The sequence below is a fragment of the Pelodiscus sinensis genome, chromosome 3, assembly GCF_052426305.1.
Source record: "Pelodiscus sinensis isolate ZL-2025 chromosome 3, ASM5242630v1, whole genome shotgun sequence".
Classification (NCBI taxonomy): Eukaryota; Metazoa; Chordata; order Testudines; family Trionychidae; genus Pelodiscus; species Pelodiscus sinensis.
In genome coordinates, this window is record NC_143054.1 from 16,039,739 (window position 1) to 16,058,090 (window position 18,352).

Consider the following 18,352-nt stretch of genomic DNA (forward strand, 5'->3'; position numbering starts at 1 on the left):
TCTAGGGCAACTCTGTCAGGGATGGTACCTGGTCCTGTTGTGAAGGCAGGGGACTGGACTGGATGACTTCTCAAGGTCCTTTCCAGTTCTATGAGATAGGTATATCTCCATATATTATATTATTATTTGGTGCACACAATGATCTATTGGTGATCAGAGGCATTTTCTGGGCACAATTTAGACATTAGTATTTAAGTAGGACACAGCTGTTGTATTCTATTTCTACTTCTCCCCCGCTCCGCATAGTTGCAACTGCATGGGTCCCCTGCACAGCCAAAGAGGAGTCATTGTGTATGTTCCTGTTCTGCCCCCATCACCATAGTTTCTCAGTATATTCCTGACTGGTACCTGTATACTGATTCCTTATCACCCTATGAGGAATAATCTGTGTGGAATTCCAGCAGCAACAGAATCCAGGTCAGTGATGTGGCTGGCTTATAGCACTGCTATACTGCCACTGCCAGAGTCAAGTACATCCAAAGTTAGCCCAAATAATCACTTTTCACACATCAATATCTAAAAAAAATGCAACAGCTGCCTCAAGAAAAATGACAGACACTTTTCTGATTGTCCTCCAGCAGGCACTGCAATGCCAGCTTCAAACTATTGATATGAAAATACTGGGAACTCTAGCACACGTGATGGCTGTTTGAAAATGCACCACAAATGTGAGGGCAGAGAAATAGTGCCTGATTTTCTACATACCCTTCATCTATCCTTTCACCTACCCCATTCATTCATTTGGCCCAACAGCCAAGTAGGCACCCAGTCACTTCATGACGGAAAGCCTAGTATGAAAGGCTCCTTTCTGCTTGCCCTAAAGTCTTCACGCATTTGGAAATCTCACATCAAATCTTACTTTACTATGTTAAAACAACAGAAATCTGTAGTTCTGGGTCATTGACATAATGTTTTGGATAGGCATTTCCATGTGGCGTAACCTTTGTTTCAAATGAAAACAAGTGCTGATAGCGAAGGATTCTAGCACTTGACCCCAAGGACTAGGCCAGGGGCCTGGATTAACAGTGATAAATCTCAGTGTAATCAACCTCAGCCTTTTCACTTTTGTCACAGAAAAGGCTTCCCAACTGTCTTTCTTGGCAGTGGGGATCCTTTAAACAGGAATTAAATGTAACTCATTGGTAACAAGGGATTCCCTTGTTGTGAAGGACATTAATAACATCCCAAACACCTCTTCCAGAATGACTGATTTCTACAACCAAGGGCTTGATTAGCTCCAGTGATTTAATTGTGAAGGATCCTAGTTTGGTTGATTTTTTTTTAATTACAAGCAAACAGGATGCAAACACAATGGCCCCATCTATATTGTCTGTACCACTGAGTTTAAAAAAGTAGGTAGTTGGCACTTCCTGTGGGTTTGTTAAGACATCTAGTGTCTGAAATGGATGGAAGTTATCTGGAGCACAAAATGAAGAAGACTGTGTTTTCCTGGCACAGGAAGCAGCATGGAAAATGGCAAGAGTACTAGGATGAGAGAAGGGTTCAAGAGAGACACTGTGTGATGGGGAGGAACACAGTCTGAAGAGGCTGCTGATATAAAGTACTTCTACGGCCTCCATCACCATAGCATTGGAACACCTCACAAGCATTAACTTATTTCTCCTCACAAAACTAGCGTGAAGTAAGAAAGTTCTATTACCCACTAAGGATATAAAGGGTTAACTGGTAAGCCTCACCCTTAGCAAGCGAGACTTATTGGTTCCAGTTACCCAGGAGGAGCTGGCGCAGGCCCTGTCCATGGTGGGCCCAGCCGCTCCCCTACACACTCCCTGCTGCAGGTTACACATTGGCAACCGGGGAGCTGGCTGCAGAGCCTGCAGTGAAGCCTCTCCAGGAATTGGGCTGGCAGCAGCTCTTGCTGGTCCGCCTCCCAGGGAGGCTTCACTGTCGACTCTACAGTATAAAGCTTAAATAAGCTTTACACTGTATGTGTAACCGTGTACCTGCTATGATTTTTAGTTACATTTTTAAATGCGTTTTTACATCCCTCTTACCCACATTCTTCAGATGGGGAACACAGGTACAGAGACACTAAATGACTTGCCCAAGGTTACACAGGAAGTAATTCATAGAGCAGGGAACTGACATGAGGACTCCTTAGTCCCAGGCTAGCTTTTTAAGTGTACAAGCATGATTCCCTATGGGGCATCTGGCATTGGCCACTGTCGGCAGACAGGCTACTGGGCTAGATGGACCATTGGTCTGACCTAGTATGGCCATTCTTATCATAAATAATAATGAAATCTCAGTCACTTTGTAAACTCATCCTCTAAAACAGTGGTATTCAACTAGTGGTCAGCTGACCCTGGAGAGTCATGAGAATAGCGATGCTGGGTCAGACCAAAGGCCCATTCAGCCCAGTACCCTGTCCTCCAACAGTGGTCAATCCAAGAACAGGTAATCTTCAAGTAATCCATCCCCTGTTGCCCTCTTCCCCCAGGTTCTGGCAAATAGAGGTTAGGGACACCATCCCTGCCCCTCCTGACCATTTGTCAATTTGGACCTATCCTTCACGAATGTTCTTTTTTGAACCCTGTTATGATCTTGGCCTTCACTGGAGGATTTTAAGAACAGGTTGGACAAACATTTGTCAGGGATGTTCTAGTTTTATTTGATTCTACCTCAGTACAAGGAGCTGGACTTGACTTCTCTAGGTCCCTTCCAGCCCTGAATTTCTATGATTCCAGGAGAGCCCTGTCAAGCACCTGAGACTGTCTTTATGTCACACCTGCAAATCAGTCATGGCATGGAAAACAGCATTGCATCGCTCCTCTTCTCCCACTATTCCAGATGCTGAAGAGGTTTCTTAAATATGCCACTTGGGGTATGTCTACACTACAAAGTTAGTTCGAACTAACGTCCGTTAGTTCGAACTAACTTTCATAGGCGCTACACTAGCGCTCCATTAGTTCAAATTTAATTCAAACTAACAGACTGCTTAGTTCGAACTAGGTAATCCTCATTCCACGAGGATTAAGCCTAGTTCGAACTAGCTAGTTCGAATTAAGGGGTGTGTAGCCCCTTAATTCGAACTAGTGGGAGGCTAGCCCTCCCCAGGTTTCCCTGGTGGCCACTCTGGCCAACACCAGGGAAACTCGTCTGCCCCCCTCCTGGCCCTGGACCTCTTAAAGGGGCATGGGCTGGCTACGGTGCCCGTTCCAGGTGCAAGCCTGCCAGCACCCAGCCAGCAGACCCAGCCAGCAGACCAACGTTCGAATTAACGTTGTAGTGTAGACATACCCTCGGAGATAAGAGAAAGGACTAAATACATGTGTGTCTATTATGCATGCAAACATAACTTGTTGAACAGACTTTGAAAAGCACTGTTCGGCAACAAATAAATAAATAAAAGAGAGGATAGGGTTAGCCTCAACCGAAATCCTTTGTCTTTAATCACCACATCCCCCCGACCACACAGCATGCCTGCCTGTTGTCCTCCTGGTTGCAAACTACACCATCATACTTGGGAAAACCTTCCTTTCTTACAAATTCTGGCATGATGGAAGGAGACTCCCAGCCACTTGATATGCAGTATTAGTGTTACAAGAGCAACGGCAAATCTGTCAGCATTTGGTTTTCTTACAGGGCACATGCTGCTCCAGGACTCTTATCTTCAGCATTACCACTAACATGTAGGAGCTAAAGCACTCAGATCAGCTTTTTAAAATAAACCTTAAATTTATCTAAAAGTGCCCGAGTGCCTCAATTAGGAGCTCTATGGGGAGCACTGCACATTTGCCAAAATGATGACAAAATGGTTCCTTGCACCATAGATGCATCATTCCTTTAAACCTCTTGCTTCTGCTATCAGATTTATTATCATTCTAATTGACTTTCAGACATAAATAGGCAAGGTTCTGAATACAAATAAAATTGCACATCTTTGTCCCAAAAGCTTGCAATCCAAATCTCTGATTTGCCTGTTATACCCAGGAATAGTCCACATTAAAGTCAACAACATCAAGCAATGCTGAGGTATTAACATCTGAATTTTCCAATCATATTTAATGCAGAAAGGTTTTGTGGTAGTCACACATGCTTAAGAGAAGATACTGGTGAGAGGTATCATCCATATCAATAATTCGTTCCCATGTACACTGCAAGAACAAATCATTTATTAACAATTTCATAGATTATGGAGCCAGAAGGAAGAACTGTGATAATTTACTCTGACCTCTGAGATAACACCATAAGATTTCCCTCAATTCTACTTAGAGCTACCATATATCTTTTAGAAAAACATTGGACCTTATTTTCCTCAGTGAAAAATCCACCACAGTACTTGGGAACCTGCTCCAGTCGTTAGGTGGCCAATATTACCCAGCATGATGGTTTTCAAATCTATACTCTAAGTGGCATCAAGCACAGGACAACTTCTGCATGGCTTGGGGAAAGAGGACACCCACAATTAAATAAATGTAGATTAGCATGCAATACCTGAAGGGAAGTACCAACTGAACAGGCAACATCTTCCTTAATTAAAGTTGCATAGGACTGTAGGTATCGGGAGGGACACATCTGATGACTTGGCACAATGCGGCCATAAAAGGAAGACTGGATGCTGATGGTGGTTCTATGAGGACATCTCAGGGAGACATATTCTCCATCACAGGCATGGTCACTGTAGTTCTTTAGCACTCTTGACATATAACCTGCCAAAGAAAAGATGACGAGCGCCATTAACTTCCTGTCACTGCTCATAACACTTAGTTGCACCGTGCTGCCATTAATTAACTAAAATCCAGCTAATTAACTTACTGCACTGCAGTGCAGTAGATTTGTTGTCATCTCCCATTTCACGGCTGGGGAAAGAACACAGAGATTAAGTAACTTGCCCAAGATCAAAGAGTGCCCATGGCAGACCTGAGATTACTAAATTGGGCTGTCACTCAAAACAGTATTTTAATTTCTTCAGTTGTTTCTCCCCTTTTAGCATGAAGAGTTTGTTTTCTCCTTTCTTAGGTGCAGTTTTCAGGCTTTCTAGAAAGAAGCTGCTCTAGCCACCCAAATCTTTCCCAGGGAGACATGACAACATCACATATCACAGTAAAAGCACTAACAACAGGTCATTTAACCCATCAAGCACCAGGGATAGAGTCTCATTAAAGTAAGTGAAAGTGACTGAGAGGATTATCACAGAGGAGACACCAGGGCAACATCTTCTGCTTCTACCACACACAAGCTCCATTCTGGTACAACCCAGAGAAGTGACCTTGCCCTCAGCCACCACTGAGATGGATAAGAGTTGTGACTGCTCAGTATGAAAGCTAGGCAGAGCATTTTCAAACTAAACCGTTTTTTTCATCAGGAATTGCCAATTTGTCAAAATTGAAACTTTTTGGGTTTACTCTAATCCAGCAGTATGTGCAAACCCATTTTGTTTTCCCAGTTCAGCGCTAGACATGTGTGTGGTGGGGCAAGGGGAGTGGCAAGGGAGTGAACCAGCGCTTTCCCGGCCCCGGGGGCTGCAAATTAAAAAAGATTGAGCACCACTGCTCTAATCAACTGAAGGAGTCATGAAGGTTTACAGCCACTAAAAGAGGAGATGCTGTCAGGATTCCTGACTGGAGTGAGTTCTATCCTCTTCTGCCTGCTTCTGCTGGGAACCATTCCCAATCTGTTACTTGACTTGCACAGCAAGAGCCACTTTCTTCTGCAGCCATCATCTGCCTCTCTGCCATCCCAAGTAGCAGCAAGAAGAAAAACCGTGTGACTAAAATAGAAACTGAGTGCTAACACTTCTGGGGTCAGAATTCAAACCATGCTCCTACTAGGAGGTCAGTAGCCAGACTGTCCAGAAAACCAAAACAACTCCATCCCTTTTTTTCTTTAAAGAAAAGGGCAGAGAAAGGAAAAACAATAACCTTTTCAGTGGTAATTGGATGAAGGTTAAAGGGGAAAGGGAGGTGGGGCAAGGCAGCAACAAAACCAAAAATTTTGCAGAGGGAGGAAGAAAAAAAAAGTCTTGAAAATGTTCAAAACTAAATTTTTTTAAAAAAATCATGAAAAAATATCAGTTATACTGACATGGATAAATATAGTGATCTCTTTTGTGCAATATTCCCACAAGCCCCCCCTTTCAACCAGAGAACAGGCTAGACAAGTGGAGAAGGGGCAGTCATGCTGAAATGGGTCAGAGGTCACAAAATGCCCAGGACAAATATAATCCTCCTCGGGGACCCTGAGGTTAAAACAACAATGTAGCTCAGCCCTGCCATTTAGTTTTGATTATAGAGTATTGGATACTTTCCCCCTCCTTTTACTGTTATTATTAAAACAACTATATTGTTGTAACACCTCCAGATTTACTCCAAATAGCCCCTTTCCTCAAGTCAGCCTATTCATTTTCAAGCACCAGCAGCAAAATTTGATAAAGAGGCTTCTGTGATGCGTCCACAACAGCTGAGATAAGCTATCTAGCTAAATTGGAAGAGAGGAAAGCGCGTTGTCTATGGAATCTCTATTGGTGTAAAATGAACTGGATCTGCTCAAAGCTGTCTCCTACTTCAGAGAACAAGTATCCTGCATCATGGTGACTGTTTTGTCCTGTTGCATACTGGAGTCAGATGGATAGCAGCTCTCCCTGAAGTAGGCATTCATAAAGCGTGTCTATCTGATAAGGCACATTAATACTAAAACCAAAGCACTGAGTTAGGCTTTCACCCTGCTTTCTCATGCACTTGCAAAGAAGAGGAGTGTTACCTGGATGCAGTAAAGATTCCACTTGCTTCAGTTCATCCTATGAATATTTGATTTGTCTCTCAAAGCAGCTGTTCCTCAACATGTCTCCCATGTCCATATATCCAGAATCAGGATGGCTTTCAATCCCCGCAATTAGTGCAGCTCACTTGTTACAATAACTCATTACTCCTTTTTTCCATTGTCAAAATAGAATAACATGAGTTCATTCAAACTCAGGTGTTTGAAAACCATCACTAGCCAGTTACCATTGATGGTAACTGGCTAATGAAAAATAAAGCATGTTCTCTGAAACATGGTCACTAGCCATTGTCAAAGACGGGATACTGGAATAGATAGCCATCTGCCTTTCTGTGTGTCCAAGCAGTGCAGAAAGGACTAGCTGTGTGCATATTTAGTCACTGTGCTCTCTCTCTTCCCCTTCCTCATCTGCTTAACCTACCCCCGATTAGTGAAAGCACGTTTGAAAATCCACATTTTTCTTTATCCAGTGGCTCACCTTGCTGCTTTCAGGGATTAGGAATGTGAGCAACAGCACTGATTTCAGCATTAGCATCAGGGTCTGGACTGTACTGAAATGATCTCTTTGCCTGATCACTGTGTATTGCAACATGAAGAGACTTCAAATAGTGAGGGGGTTGCTGATGAATTGTTCATTGAAATGTATAAAAGTATGGCCCTTGTCAAGAATTATGGGACTTTTGTGTTGCTTGGATAACAAGACAGTGGGCATACAATGGGTATGACTAGATTCCATCGGGTCCAGGGAACACATTTGCTCTTCCGCTTTTTTGCGGAAGAGCAAACGCACTCTTTTGGAAGACCCTGTATTCCTCGTTACACAAGGAACAAGGGGACTTTCGAAAGAGGGGGGTTTTCCGAAATTTCCTAGTCTAGATGGGCCAAATTTCAGAAAAGCCTCTTCCGACAAAAGTATTGGAAAAAGATAAACAAAATGCGAAGCGCAGTTTGCATATCTTTTTCTGATAAATCCTCACAGTCTAGCTGTACCCAAGATGAATAAGAGACTTTCTCCCCTTTTTCACCACACGATGCTGAGGAATCTTTTGGATATCTGCATGGGACCACAAGCCTTGTAGAAGGGGAAAGTAGATTGATTGGACATTAGGAAAAATTTCCTGTCAGATGGGTTAAGCACTGAAATAAATTGCCCAAGAAGATGGTGCAATCTCCATCACTGGGGATTTCTAAAAGCCCGTTAAACTAGCACCTGTCAGGGATGGTCTAGATCAGTGGTTTTCAAACTAGGAGTCATGGAATGTCAGGCACTGGGTCTCGTTGATGCAGGGTGATCCATGGGGATGCAAAAGTGGGCTTCTTGCTCATCCTGGCACTGCAATCTATGCTGCACCCCAGAAGTGGCCAGCAGCAGGCCTGACTCCTGACAGGGGGAGGGAAGGGAGAGGAGGAGGGAAAAGTGCATAAGGCTCCACACAGTGCTTTTTCCCCAAGACTTAGCTCCACACTCCCATTGTCTGGAAACCTGCTGCCAGGGCCATCCTTAGGCATATGCAGAGTACGCAGCTGCGTAGGACACCACTATTTCTGGGGCACCACTCTGCTGGGACAGACGGTAAGCACAAGAGCTGGTGGGGGCCCTGCTCCAGCAATATTTGGAGTTGGGTCTCTCCCCCGGCTCTGCCTGAAGCGGTCCCCGGTCTCCACCTGCTGGCCCCCTCGCATGTTCTCCCACCCCGGCACCGGGCTGTCCCTGCCATGTGCAGCTTTCAGCTTTCAGTGAGGCTCCCCATCGCTGGCGCATGCTGCTGCTCGAGCCCAGACTCCGGCCCCGCAAAGTGGAAAGCAGAAGGTAGGGGAAAGAGAAAACTAGGGGGAAGGGGTGGGAGAGGAAGGGGCTTGTGCAGAGGGGGAAGGGGTAGAAAGGGGAAGGCCCCAAGGCACAGGATGGAGGGGAGACAAATGCCAGGAGGCCAAGTGCAGACAATGAGGAAAAGGGCAGGAGGGGAGGTGTCAGTGGGAGGGGGACAGGGTGATGCTGGGAGAGGGGAGGGTAAGGGCATTGGGGGCTGGAGGAGGAGGTGCTGGGAGAAGGCTTGAAAGAAGGGGTGGGCATGAGAAAGGTGGGGATGGAGCAAGTCATGTGTGAGGGCACAGAGGGGCATGAGGTGAATGGGGGCAGAGAGTGGTGAGGGGGTGGACATCAGGGAAAAAGAGAGCAAAGGGGGAGGCACCAGGAGGGTTCAGGGCTAAGGGAAGGTGCAGGTGCCAGGGGATTCTGGGTGTGAAGCAGAAGGGCAGATACCTGCAGGGGAGGGACCAGCACCAGAGGAGAGAGGCAGGGCAGGTGTGTAGAAGGAGGTGTTAGAAGAGGGGATGAGGAGGGGTAGCTGACATGATCAGAGTGGGGCTACTGGAGGAGTGGGCACAAGGGGGAGAGAAGGGCTGGCCGAGGGGGGCAGGAGGGCTGAGGGCAGGAATCAGGACAGCAGAGGAGGGTGAGGAATTGGAGGGCAGCAGGCACCAGGGGAGCTGATGGAGCAAGGGGAAGAGATGTGGCAGCAGAGAGAAAAGGTAAAGGTTTATAAAAAATTTATTGATAACTTGAGTGGCACATCCTAACAAGCCACATGAACTCAGTACTGGTGCACAACACAAAATTCATTCTGCTCATGGGAGGAAACTTTTAGGCTATGTCTACGCTGGTGGCTTCTTGCGCAAGAACATGTCCACACTGCCACGTGGGAGATGTGCTTTTGTGCAAGAGCATCCTTGGTAGTGTGAACGCTCTCTTGCGCAAAAAACCTCTGATGGTCATTTTAGCCATCAGGCTTTCTTGCGCAAGAAATCCCTGCTGGGCATCCGCACTGACCTCTTGCGCAAGAGCTCTTGTGCAAGAGAGCTTACACCTGTTAGAAAAGAGCATAGCTCTTGCGCAAGAAGCTCTCTCTTACCACACCTTACTGTAAATTTTCTTGCGCAAGAGCAGGCGGGCAGTGTGGATGCTCCTTGGAAGAATGGCTGTTCTTGTGCAAAAAGCCGTGAGTGCAGACATAGCCTTCTGTGCTTAGAGTGGCTGCAGCAAGAAGCATCTTGTAGGCCCCAGACCCGGGCTGCCAGCAACACCTCCTTTACAGTTAAGAAGACATGTGGGACCTAAGGGAAGCGGGGGAGGGGAAATCCCTTGCAGGAGTGGGAGGGAAAGGGAAGATCACCCCATTGTCTTTGTTGCAAGGAGTGGCCAGAGTTGGGCTAGCACCAGAACCCCTTCCCAAAGTGGGGAGCTGAGAAACGGGAAGAAGGAGCAGCCATAGCTGGGCAAGCCCCAGAGGCTTTTGCTGTGGGTGGAGCATCAGTTGAAGCTGTGTGGGGCGGTTTTTTTCTTCTCACTTGTGGGTGGTCTTCAACTGATATCTCTGTGGGTTAGTGGCTCCCAACCCAAAAAAGGTTCTCCACTGCTGGGTTAAAGGTATGGAACAGCTTCACTATGAGGAGAGATTTAAAAGGCTGGAACTTTTCAGCTTGGAAAATATATAAGGAGGGACACAATAAAGGTCTTTAAAATCATCAAACCTGTGGAAAAAGTGAATAACGAAGTGTGATTTACCCCTTACAACCAGGGCTGTCCTTAGCCATAGGCAGAATAGGCAGTTGCCTAGGGCACCAGTATTTCTGGGGCACCAATACTGTAAGCTTATGTTTGTGCTGCTAAGAGCAAGTCAGACATAGGGGCACCAGTTTAATAATCCCGCCTAGGGCACCATAAATCCTAAGGACGGCCCTGCCTGCTGCTGGCTGTGTCTACGACACAGTATGGTCTCCAGTACCAGGAGAGGCAGGAAGCCTGTCTTAGCACCCCTCTGCTGTACCCCCGCCTGGGAGCTGCTCAAGGTAAGCACCTCCTGCCCTAGCCCTGACACCCTCAAAGCTGGGTCCCCCTCCTACATGTCAAAGCTCTCACCCTCAGCCCCACCTCTGAGCCCACTCCCTAGTCAAATTATGTTGGGTGGTGAGCATCAACCATTTTCTACAACTGGGTCATGAGAAAAAAGTTTGAAAACCACTGGTCTAGATGATCTCTCCAGGTCCCTTCCAGTCCTACAATTCTATGAAAAACAGGCCTGCTGTGGAGCGCACTGTCAGCTCTGTTCAATTTGCTTCTAATTTGTCGATGCTTGTCATGGTGATGACAGTGTTGCCAGCTCTTATGATTCTATTATGTCTGACTAAACCACAGGTTTTACTTAAACCTGGAGGCAAGTAATTAGAGGACAATCTCAGCTTTCATTTTAAAAATAAAGCAGATTTCTAGCCCTCGTTATGGAAGAGAAAAGCTTAAAAATGAGACCTGAATTCACCCTAAAAGCTCAAAACCCAGAAGGCAAATAAAAAGGACACCAATTTTTTAAAATACTGGATTTTAAATTTCCTGATTTGTTGTAACCGTTCAGGGTAGCAATAGTGCAATGGATTCCTCCACACCTTTCACTTGAAGTTCTCTGGCATTTTTGAGGGGAGCGGAGGGGAGAGGAGAGGGATCATTCCTTGTAGGCTGCAACTTACTTAAAATAAACTAATCTGTAGGCATGATGTATTATGTTTCTGTTGGTTCAAAGGTCTCCTGTTGGGTTTTAGAGCTGGTTTCACATTCCAAGGATGAAGACGTAAACAAGAGTCAATTACCAAAAAAAAAAAGGGGGGGGAGGGTGGGGGTCCCTTTCAATCATAGCACGGAATGGGATTTTTCTCAGGGCAGGAGTCTGACTTTTAAAAAATAATCAGCAAATTAGTAAGTTCCCTCACCAGCACACTCCAAACACAAACTGCTCTGCTGGTTGTAACAGAGGCCGGAGAAAGAAATTCTACACCAACCATTTTCACTCAAGCACACCTGCCTGTTCAGAGAATTGCTGCTCGGTTAGCAAGTAAAAGCCAGTTTTAACTACCTATGACATACGCTCGCTAAGGGACAATAAAGATTTCAGAGAGCATGTTATGTATCATTTTACAGATACCAATTGATATGACATAGCTTAACATTACCCTGCTGTGGGTCCCCTTCCTCCGTGCCTATGTAACCCATATGCCTACTGGGCGTGGTTCACTGTCCCATATAGTGGCACTTAGACCACTTACCTAGAGAATAACGAGTATGCTCTACAGCCTTAGCTGAGAGCCGGTTGGCTTTTAGCTCAAGCTGTAGAGAGAGGCTCATGCACAACACCCCAGCAGTCCCAGGTTTGGTTCCACTGTCAGTGTTGAATGCTTTTCTCTTTTAAGATCTATAGTGCTTCCTTTTTGTGAAACCAGAGTATCTGATGGAGTGGTTTACAAAAGAACATAATTATGGAATACCTTTTCCACCTCACAATCAAAGATAGGACAAGAACACAGTACACGTGTACATCATTGGAAACTAGAGTTTGCTGATTTATGGGAATTTCTTCTTGAGGTGACAATTCGGTTTTTCAAAGCAGTTCCTGATTCTGATGATGTAAACATGTGTGCAGCAAATGATGCAACTGATTTTATAGAGCATCTGTCAACCTACAGCACCTGATCGACCATCAGAACGCACCCATCCCCTTCGCTAAGAAAAATCCTCTATCATAGTGTATTTCTAAAAATGCGTGTTACATATAAAAACAAACTCTAAGGTGCCATTCAGATACACTTTAGATACTTCTACTAAAGTTAATGTGCACGCCACAGGATTTTAAGACTAGAATGGACCACTGTGATCATCTACTATGACCTCCTCTGTAACACGTCACAGAACCTCACCCAATAAATTGCTGCATCAGACTTTCAATGTCTATTTGAACTATATCATGTATTTAGAAAGATATGCAGTATTGACAAAGACAGCAAGTGATGGAGACTTCACCACATTGCTAGGTAAACTGTTCCAATGATTAAAAACCCTCACTTTAAAAATGTCTCCAGTCTTCTGATCTAATTTTTTCTAGCTTGAGCTGCCCCACTGGATTGTGTTGTAACTTTTTCTGCTTGATTAAAGAACCATCTCCTGTCACAATTCTTTTACGTAGGTACTTGTAGACTGTTATAACTTTCTGACACACCATTGATCTCCATATAAAAAGTACCAGAAATATCTCATTGAAACTGTGCTAAGCTGGTAGAACATAATAGTGTAGCGTAAGAGTGACAAACAGGACTTAAAATCTGACTTTAGGCCAGAGTAAGGAGGTCTGTGAATATTCCTTATACCAGGCAGTCTTGTTGATAATCTTGTTTGAAATATTAAAATCAGCTGTCTCAAATGGCAGCATAGCCTAATATCAACACATAATCTTTTGCTTTGTTACTGGTACTGCAGACTAAAACTTGCCATTGCAAAGATTCAGCAAGAGAAAATACTTCTCCCACCTCCCCTCCACCTATAATTATTTAAAAATACAATGCAAGAGCGGGTGGGGGGAGAGACACAGGAAGATTTTGCAAGTGACCCTGTGAAACAATTAAACCTTTGATCTAAAAATCAACCTCCTCTTGTCTATTGTCTGATTTGTTGTATTGCCAGGTATCGATTCTGACTGGAATCCAATGTAACAAGAACAACAAAAAATGACTTTGGAAAAAGCTACTCTAGTGTTTTGTGTAAAGACAGTGCCAACCTTTTCAGGGTCAAGGCTTTAACAACATTTTTAAATGCTCTGCCGTAATTGTAAGGTCCTGTCCTGCTGATTAGTGTGACTGTGATAGGGTGGGAGCTAGAAAGCTTGAAGGGACTGGTTCACTTGTTGCTGGCTTGAATCCAGCCCAGATCAAAAATGAGGCCTGGGCAGTGGGTGAACCTAGGAGATGGGGGAGGCAACCCCCCCCCAGCCCCACCTCTTCCCCCTGAAGCTTGCCCCACTGTGGAAGCCAACTCCCTCCCACTGAAGGGGCATGTCTTCAGATCCTCCTTCCTCCCTCAAGCCACACCCCTCCATAGTAGGGGCAGGTGCCCAGCCCCCCTTGTGAGCCTCTCCATTCCTGGAGCATGGGGAGGACAGTTGGTGCATATGTAACCGCCACCAGGTGGATTTGAACCTGGGATCTCTGGAGCTGCGTATAGGAGCCTCTACCCTCTGAGCCAAAAAGCCACCTGCCTCCCAGCCCATGCTGTAGAGGTCTCTTGATCTTAACTGTTGCTGCGGTCTAGGTACCACTTGCATTGCTCAGTAAACCACACTAGGGCTATGTCTACACTGGTGGGTTCTTGTGCCAGAAATATGCAAATGAGGCTAAGTGTGGAATATCGCTGAGCCTCATTTGCATATCTAATGAGCCGCCATTTTTGCAGAAGAGGCTCTTGCACCAGAAGGAGTGTCTACACTGCCCCTTCTTGGCAAGAAAAACCCTCTTGTGCAATGCTGCTATGCTGATTATTTTCAGGAATAAGGGCATTGTGCAAGAGGGTTTTTCTTGCACAAGAAGGGGCAGTGTAGACGCTCCTTCTGGCACAAGAGCCTCTTCCGCAAAATGGCGGCTCATTAGATATGCAAATGAGGCTCAGCGATGTTCCACGCTTAGCCTCATTTGCATATTTCTGGCGCAAGAACCCGCCAGTGTAGACATAGTGCCTGAGTCTAGACTGGCAAGTTTTTCAGCAAAAGCACTTGCTTTTGCGCAAAAACTTGCCAGCTGTCTACACTGGCCGCTTGATTTTGCGCAAAAGCACTGACGTTCTACTGTCCGAAATCAGTGCTTCTTGCGCAAATACTTTGACGTTCCCGTTCGGGCAAAAGCCCTTTTCTGGAAATGTTTTTGCGCAAAAGGGCCAGTGTAGACAGCTAAAAACTGTTTTGCGCAAAAAAGCCCCGATAGTGAAAATGGCGATTGGGGCTTTCTTGTGCAAAACCGCGTCTAGATTGGCACGGACACTTTTCCGCAAAAAGTGCTTTTGCGGAAAAGCGTCCGTGCCAATCTAGATGCTCTTTTCCGCAAATGCTTTTAACAGAAAAGCTTTTCCGTTAAAAGCATTTGCGGAAAATCATGCCAGTCTAGACATAGCCAGTAGGTGTGTGGGTTACCCATAGTCCCAGCCTCCCTGGCCCTGGAGCATGGGGCAGGCGGGCGTCCGCAGTCTACTGCCCTGGAGAGCCAGAAGGGCACTACACCATCATTCCCAGTCTCATCATGGCTGAAATCTGGGGAAACTCAGGAGCGAAGCTGAAGCAGGGGACAGAGTGTAGATGGGGCCATGGCTGGCAGTTTGGGAAAGCAATGCCTTCTCCTGTCTCTTTTATCCACTGCCCATGAGTGAGGTATTTGTTGTAATCTTTGGACTTTCTTATTGAAAACTCCTATATAATATAATAGAAAATGATGGCCTTTCTATAGGTAGTTTGAACCATTCTATTGAATTTAATAGATACTTTTTATAATAAATACTCCTGCCAAATTCTAGAGGGTGGTCTCAAAGCATTTCATGTTGAATAGCTTTCTAAAAAGTGTCACCTTCTGGAATTGTGGGTTTTCAAACAAACATCAGCTTTAAAAAAAAAATCACCTCTTATAGTTGCAGGGAAAAACTTGAAAATATGCTCTTAGTGCACTCTTAAAGAACAGAAACCAAAAGGCAAATAAAAGGATTTTTTTTAAAAAAAATCAGGATTTTTAAACCAGATTCATTATTTTTGAACTCCTAGAGTTAAAAACATTTATTCTATAGGATGTGAGCCATTCATATAGAACTCTTGTATCATTGGTAATTAGTGATGCAACAAACAGTCACGGAGTCATAGGAAAGAATGCTTTGAGAATGCTGAGCCATCTACTTACCAGTATATGGTGACGCTCAGAACTTCTTGGTCTATGACCATATTTCTGAGCCTCTCAATGCCACACCAAACTAAGTCCTTGCTAAACCCTCTTTCTTCTCTTCCACTCATCATGCCCTATTGAGTTCATCCCTAGTACACTATCTAGTACTTTTTTCATAATGGTTTCTTTACTTTCTCCTTTACTTTTTGTTATATCTATTAATCATCTCTTGTTTAACATCAGGGCCTGATCTCAGGAAGGCACAGGCAGATTCTCTTGCACTGGCAGAGTCCTATTGACTTCAGTGGGATTCCATGCAGGCATAAGGGTTCATTTGCATGATCTCTTTGCAAAATTAGGACCATTAGGTTGTCAGGGTTGTGAGTGTTTGTTTATTTGTTGAGCTGAGACTATGTCTTTCTGTATTAGATTTGTGGTTACAATAAACTTTTTGCATATTTGGAGTCCAGGGATCTCCATACCTCTGCTCCCATTTAGGAGAGTTGTAGCCTGAATCCTCTGCTAGTTAGTAATGTGGGGAAGGCAGGATTGTGGGATCCCCTGGCAATAGGGCACAACCCCAGGTTGAGAATCCCTGAACTAGAAGATGGTAACTGGCCATCAGCAATGCCTGTTCAGTGGCCTATGTGAAATAAACTGGAGAACCCAGATGCTAATGGCTTCTGTATGTGACCATACCACATAATTGACGCACCTGGGTGGTCTCAGCAGAGAGGCTAAAAACTGAATGGGGCAAAGACCAAGCTGAAGGTGGTCTTTCCAGAACAAGACACAGACACTCTGGCAGGCCAGTGAGGGGGAAAAAACAACAATGTGTCTGTTCTATGCATGTCATTTCTCAGGCCTGCCAGTCTGGCATGTTTCCAGAGTACTAAATTCACTGTAGCATAAGGCAGCCAACTGACCACTCTCTCAATATCCTCTCTTCCCCAAGATGATTGATGGGGACTGAAAACATTTCCTGAGGTTTTTAACATTCCACACACACTCATTCTGGATTCTACCATTTAATTCCACCCACATATTTCACCGGGAGGAATTAAATGCCCAAAGTGAATGTGATCAAGCACAACATCTACCTTTTTAAAAAAAAAAAAGTCACTGGTGCAGATAGAATTTAAGAATGGTTATATCTGAGAGATGGAGAGCTCTGCTAGAAATGAATATTTCTATGATTTTCAGTGGGAAAATATCAGGACTGAAAAACTATGACCAGATCAAGGTGAATGAAGACAAGCTGTATTATTATTAATTATTATTATTATTAATAAAATAATAATAATAATAATAATTGTATTATTATTATCATCATCATACGAAGGAGCCCCAGTCATGAGGCTGGACTTCATTGTGTCAAGGGGCTGTACAAACTCAGAACAAAGGTTATCCTGTAAAGACAGAGGTGCACTTGTTTGCTTTGAGATCTACTCATGAAAAATGCTAGATAAGGTCTAGATATTATATTGTTCTATAAGATCTAACTATTATATTGTTTTTACTATTATTATATACTTGGTCCTCTTGAGAAGAATGGTAGGTGACAGCCTCTTTGAAATAGGATAGATCTTTGTGAACATTATTCTTCATCCTCCGCTGAAGGAAAAAATTCAGCTAATAAAAACAACAGGGAAAAATATTATTCATAAAAAACACATATATAATCAACTCAGCCGAAACACACTGAAAGATTGTGTTTAAACTATACGGGAAATTTGAAGTATCTATGTTATTCTGTTACTGTGACAGTTCCAAACTAAAATTAGGTGCGACACCAGGTGTTATGTTTCTTAAAAGGACTCGTTTTAAAATTAATTTTAAGTCCTAAACTAATTAACAGATTTACTTCTAAATTATTTCAAAAATTGTTCTGTACTCTAAAAGAGGGTGCTGTGATTTGGGGGCAGATGCACTATATTTGCATAAAAGCAAAGTAATTCAATCATTGGTTTAGTGCAAAACTCAGCTCAAGCTTTAACTATGGAGACAACTGGTTTCTCCATTACACAATGCTCATTTTCTTCCCACACAGACAGTACTCATTAATCCAGTTCTCGGCAGCCCCCTCTCTCTTTGATTGCTTCTAGAGTGCCTTTCCTTAAAAACAATCATTTACAAATACATCATGGCAGTGCTTCCCGACAGCCTCCAATACTGCATCCTAAGTAGTCAATAAGACAGTTCATACAGCGGAAATAGTAGTATTCTTTTAAATGGAGCAGTAACACCTTTGGCTTATTTCAAAATAACCCCCCTTATTTCGAAATAATAAGCTGAGCATCCACACTACTAAGCCCATTATTTTGAAATAACAGGCTGGTTATTTTGAAATCTGTACTCCTGCTTTCCTCAGAGTACATCTAGACAACAGCGCTATTTTGGAATATTTCCAGTTTCCTGAAATAGCTATTCCGCATCTTGACAGCAAGCCCATTATTTCGAAATAGCTTTCAAAATAACAGGTGTGCTATTCCAACATCCCTGAAAACCTCGTTCCATGAGGATTAAGTGACGTTTCAGGACAGCGTTTTATTTTGAAATTTGATGCTGTGTAGACAGCATCAAATTTCGAAATAAGCTATTTCGAAATTGACTTGAAATAAGCTGCATAGCTTATTTCGAGCTAAGGGTGCAGTGTTGATCCTGAAATAGCGCTGCAGTGTAGATGTAGCCTCAGACTACGTCTACACTGGCCCCTTTTCCGGAAGGGGCATGTTAATTTCAACTATCGTAGTAGGGAAATCCGCGGGGGATTTAAATATCCCCCGCGGCATTTAAATAAAAATGTCCGCCGCTTTTTTCCGGCTTTTAGAAGTAGGAATAAGAGCCTCCGGAAAAGGGCGCTTTTTCCGGAGGATCGGGG

At 44.2% G+C, this 18,352-nt stretch overlaps 1 protein-coding gene across 1 annotated transcript in view; it reads right to left on the minus strand.

Moving 5' to 3' along the window:
- Nucleotides 1-18,352, minus strand: part of EVA1A (eva-1 homolog A, regulator of programmed cell death) — a 283,259-nt gene that overhangs the window by 185,330 nt on the left and 79,577 nt on the right. The window contains exon 2 of the mRNA XM_075923396.2: nt 4,459-4,673. Coding sequence (XP_075779511.2) covers nt 4,459-4,673 — 215 coding nt within the window. The remainder of the gene's footprint in view (nt 1-4,458; nt 4,674-18,352) is intronic.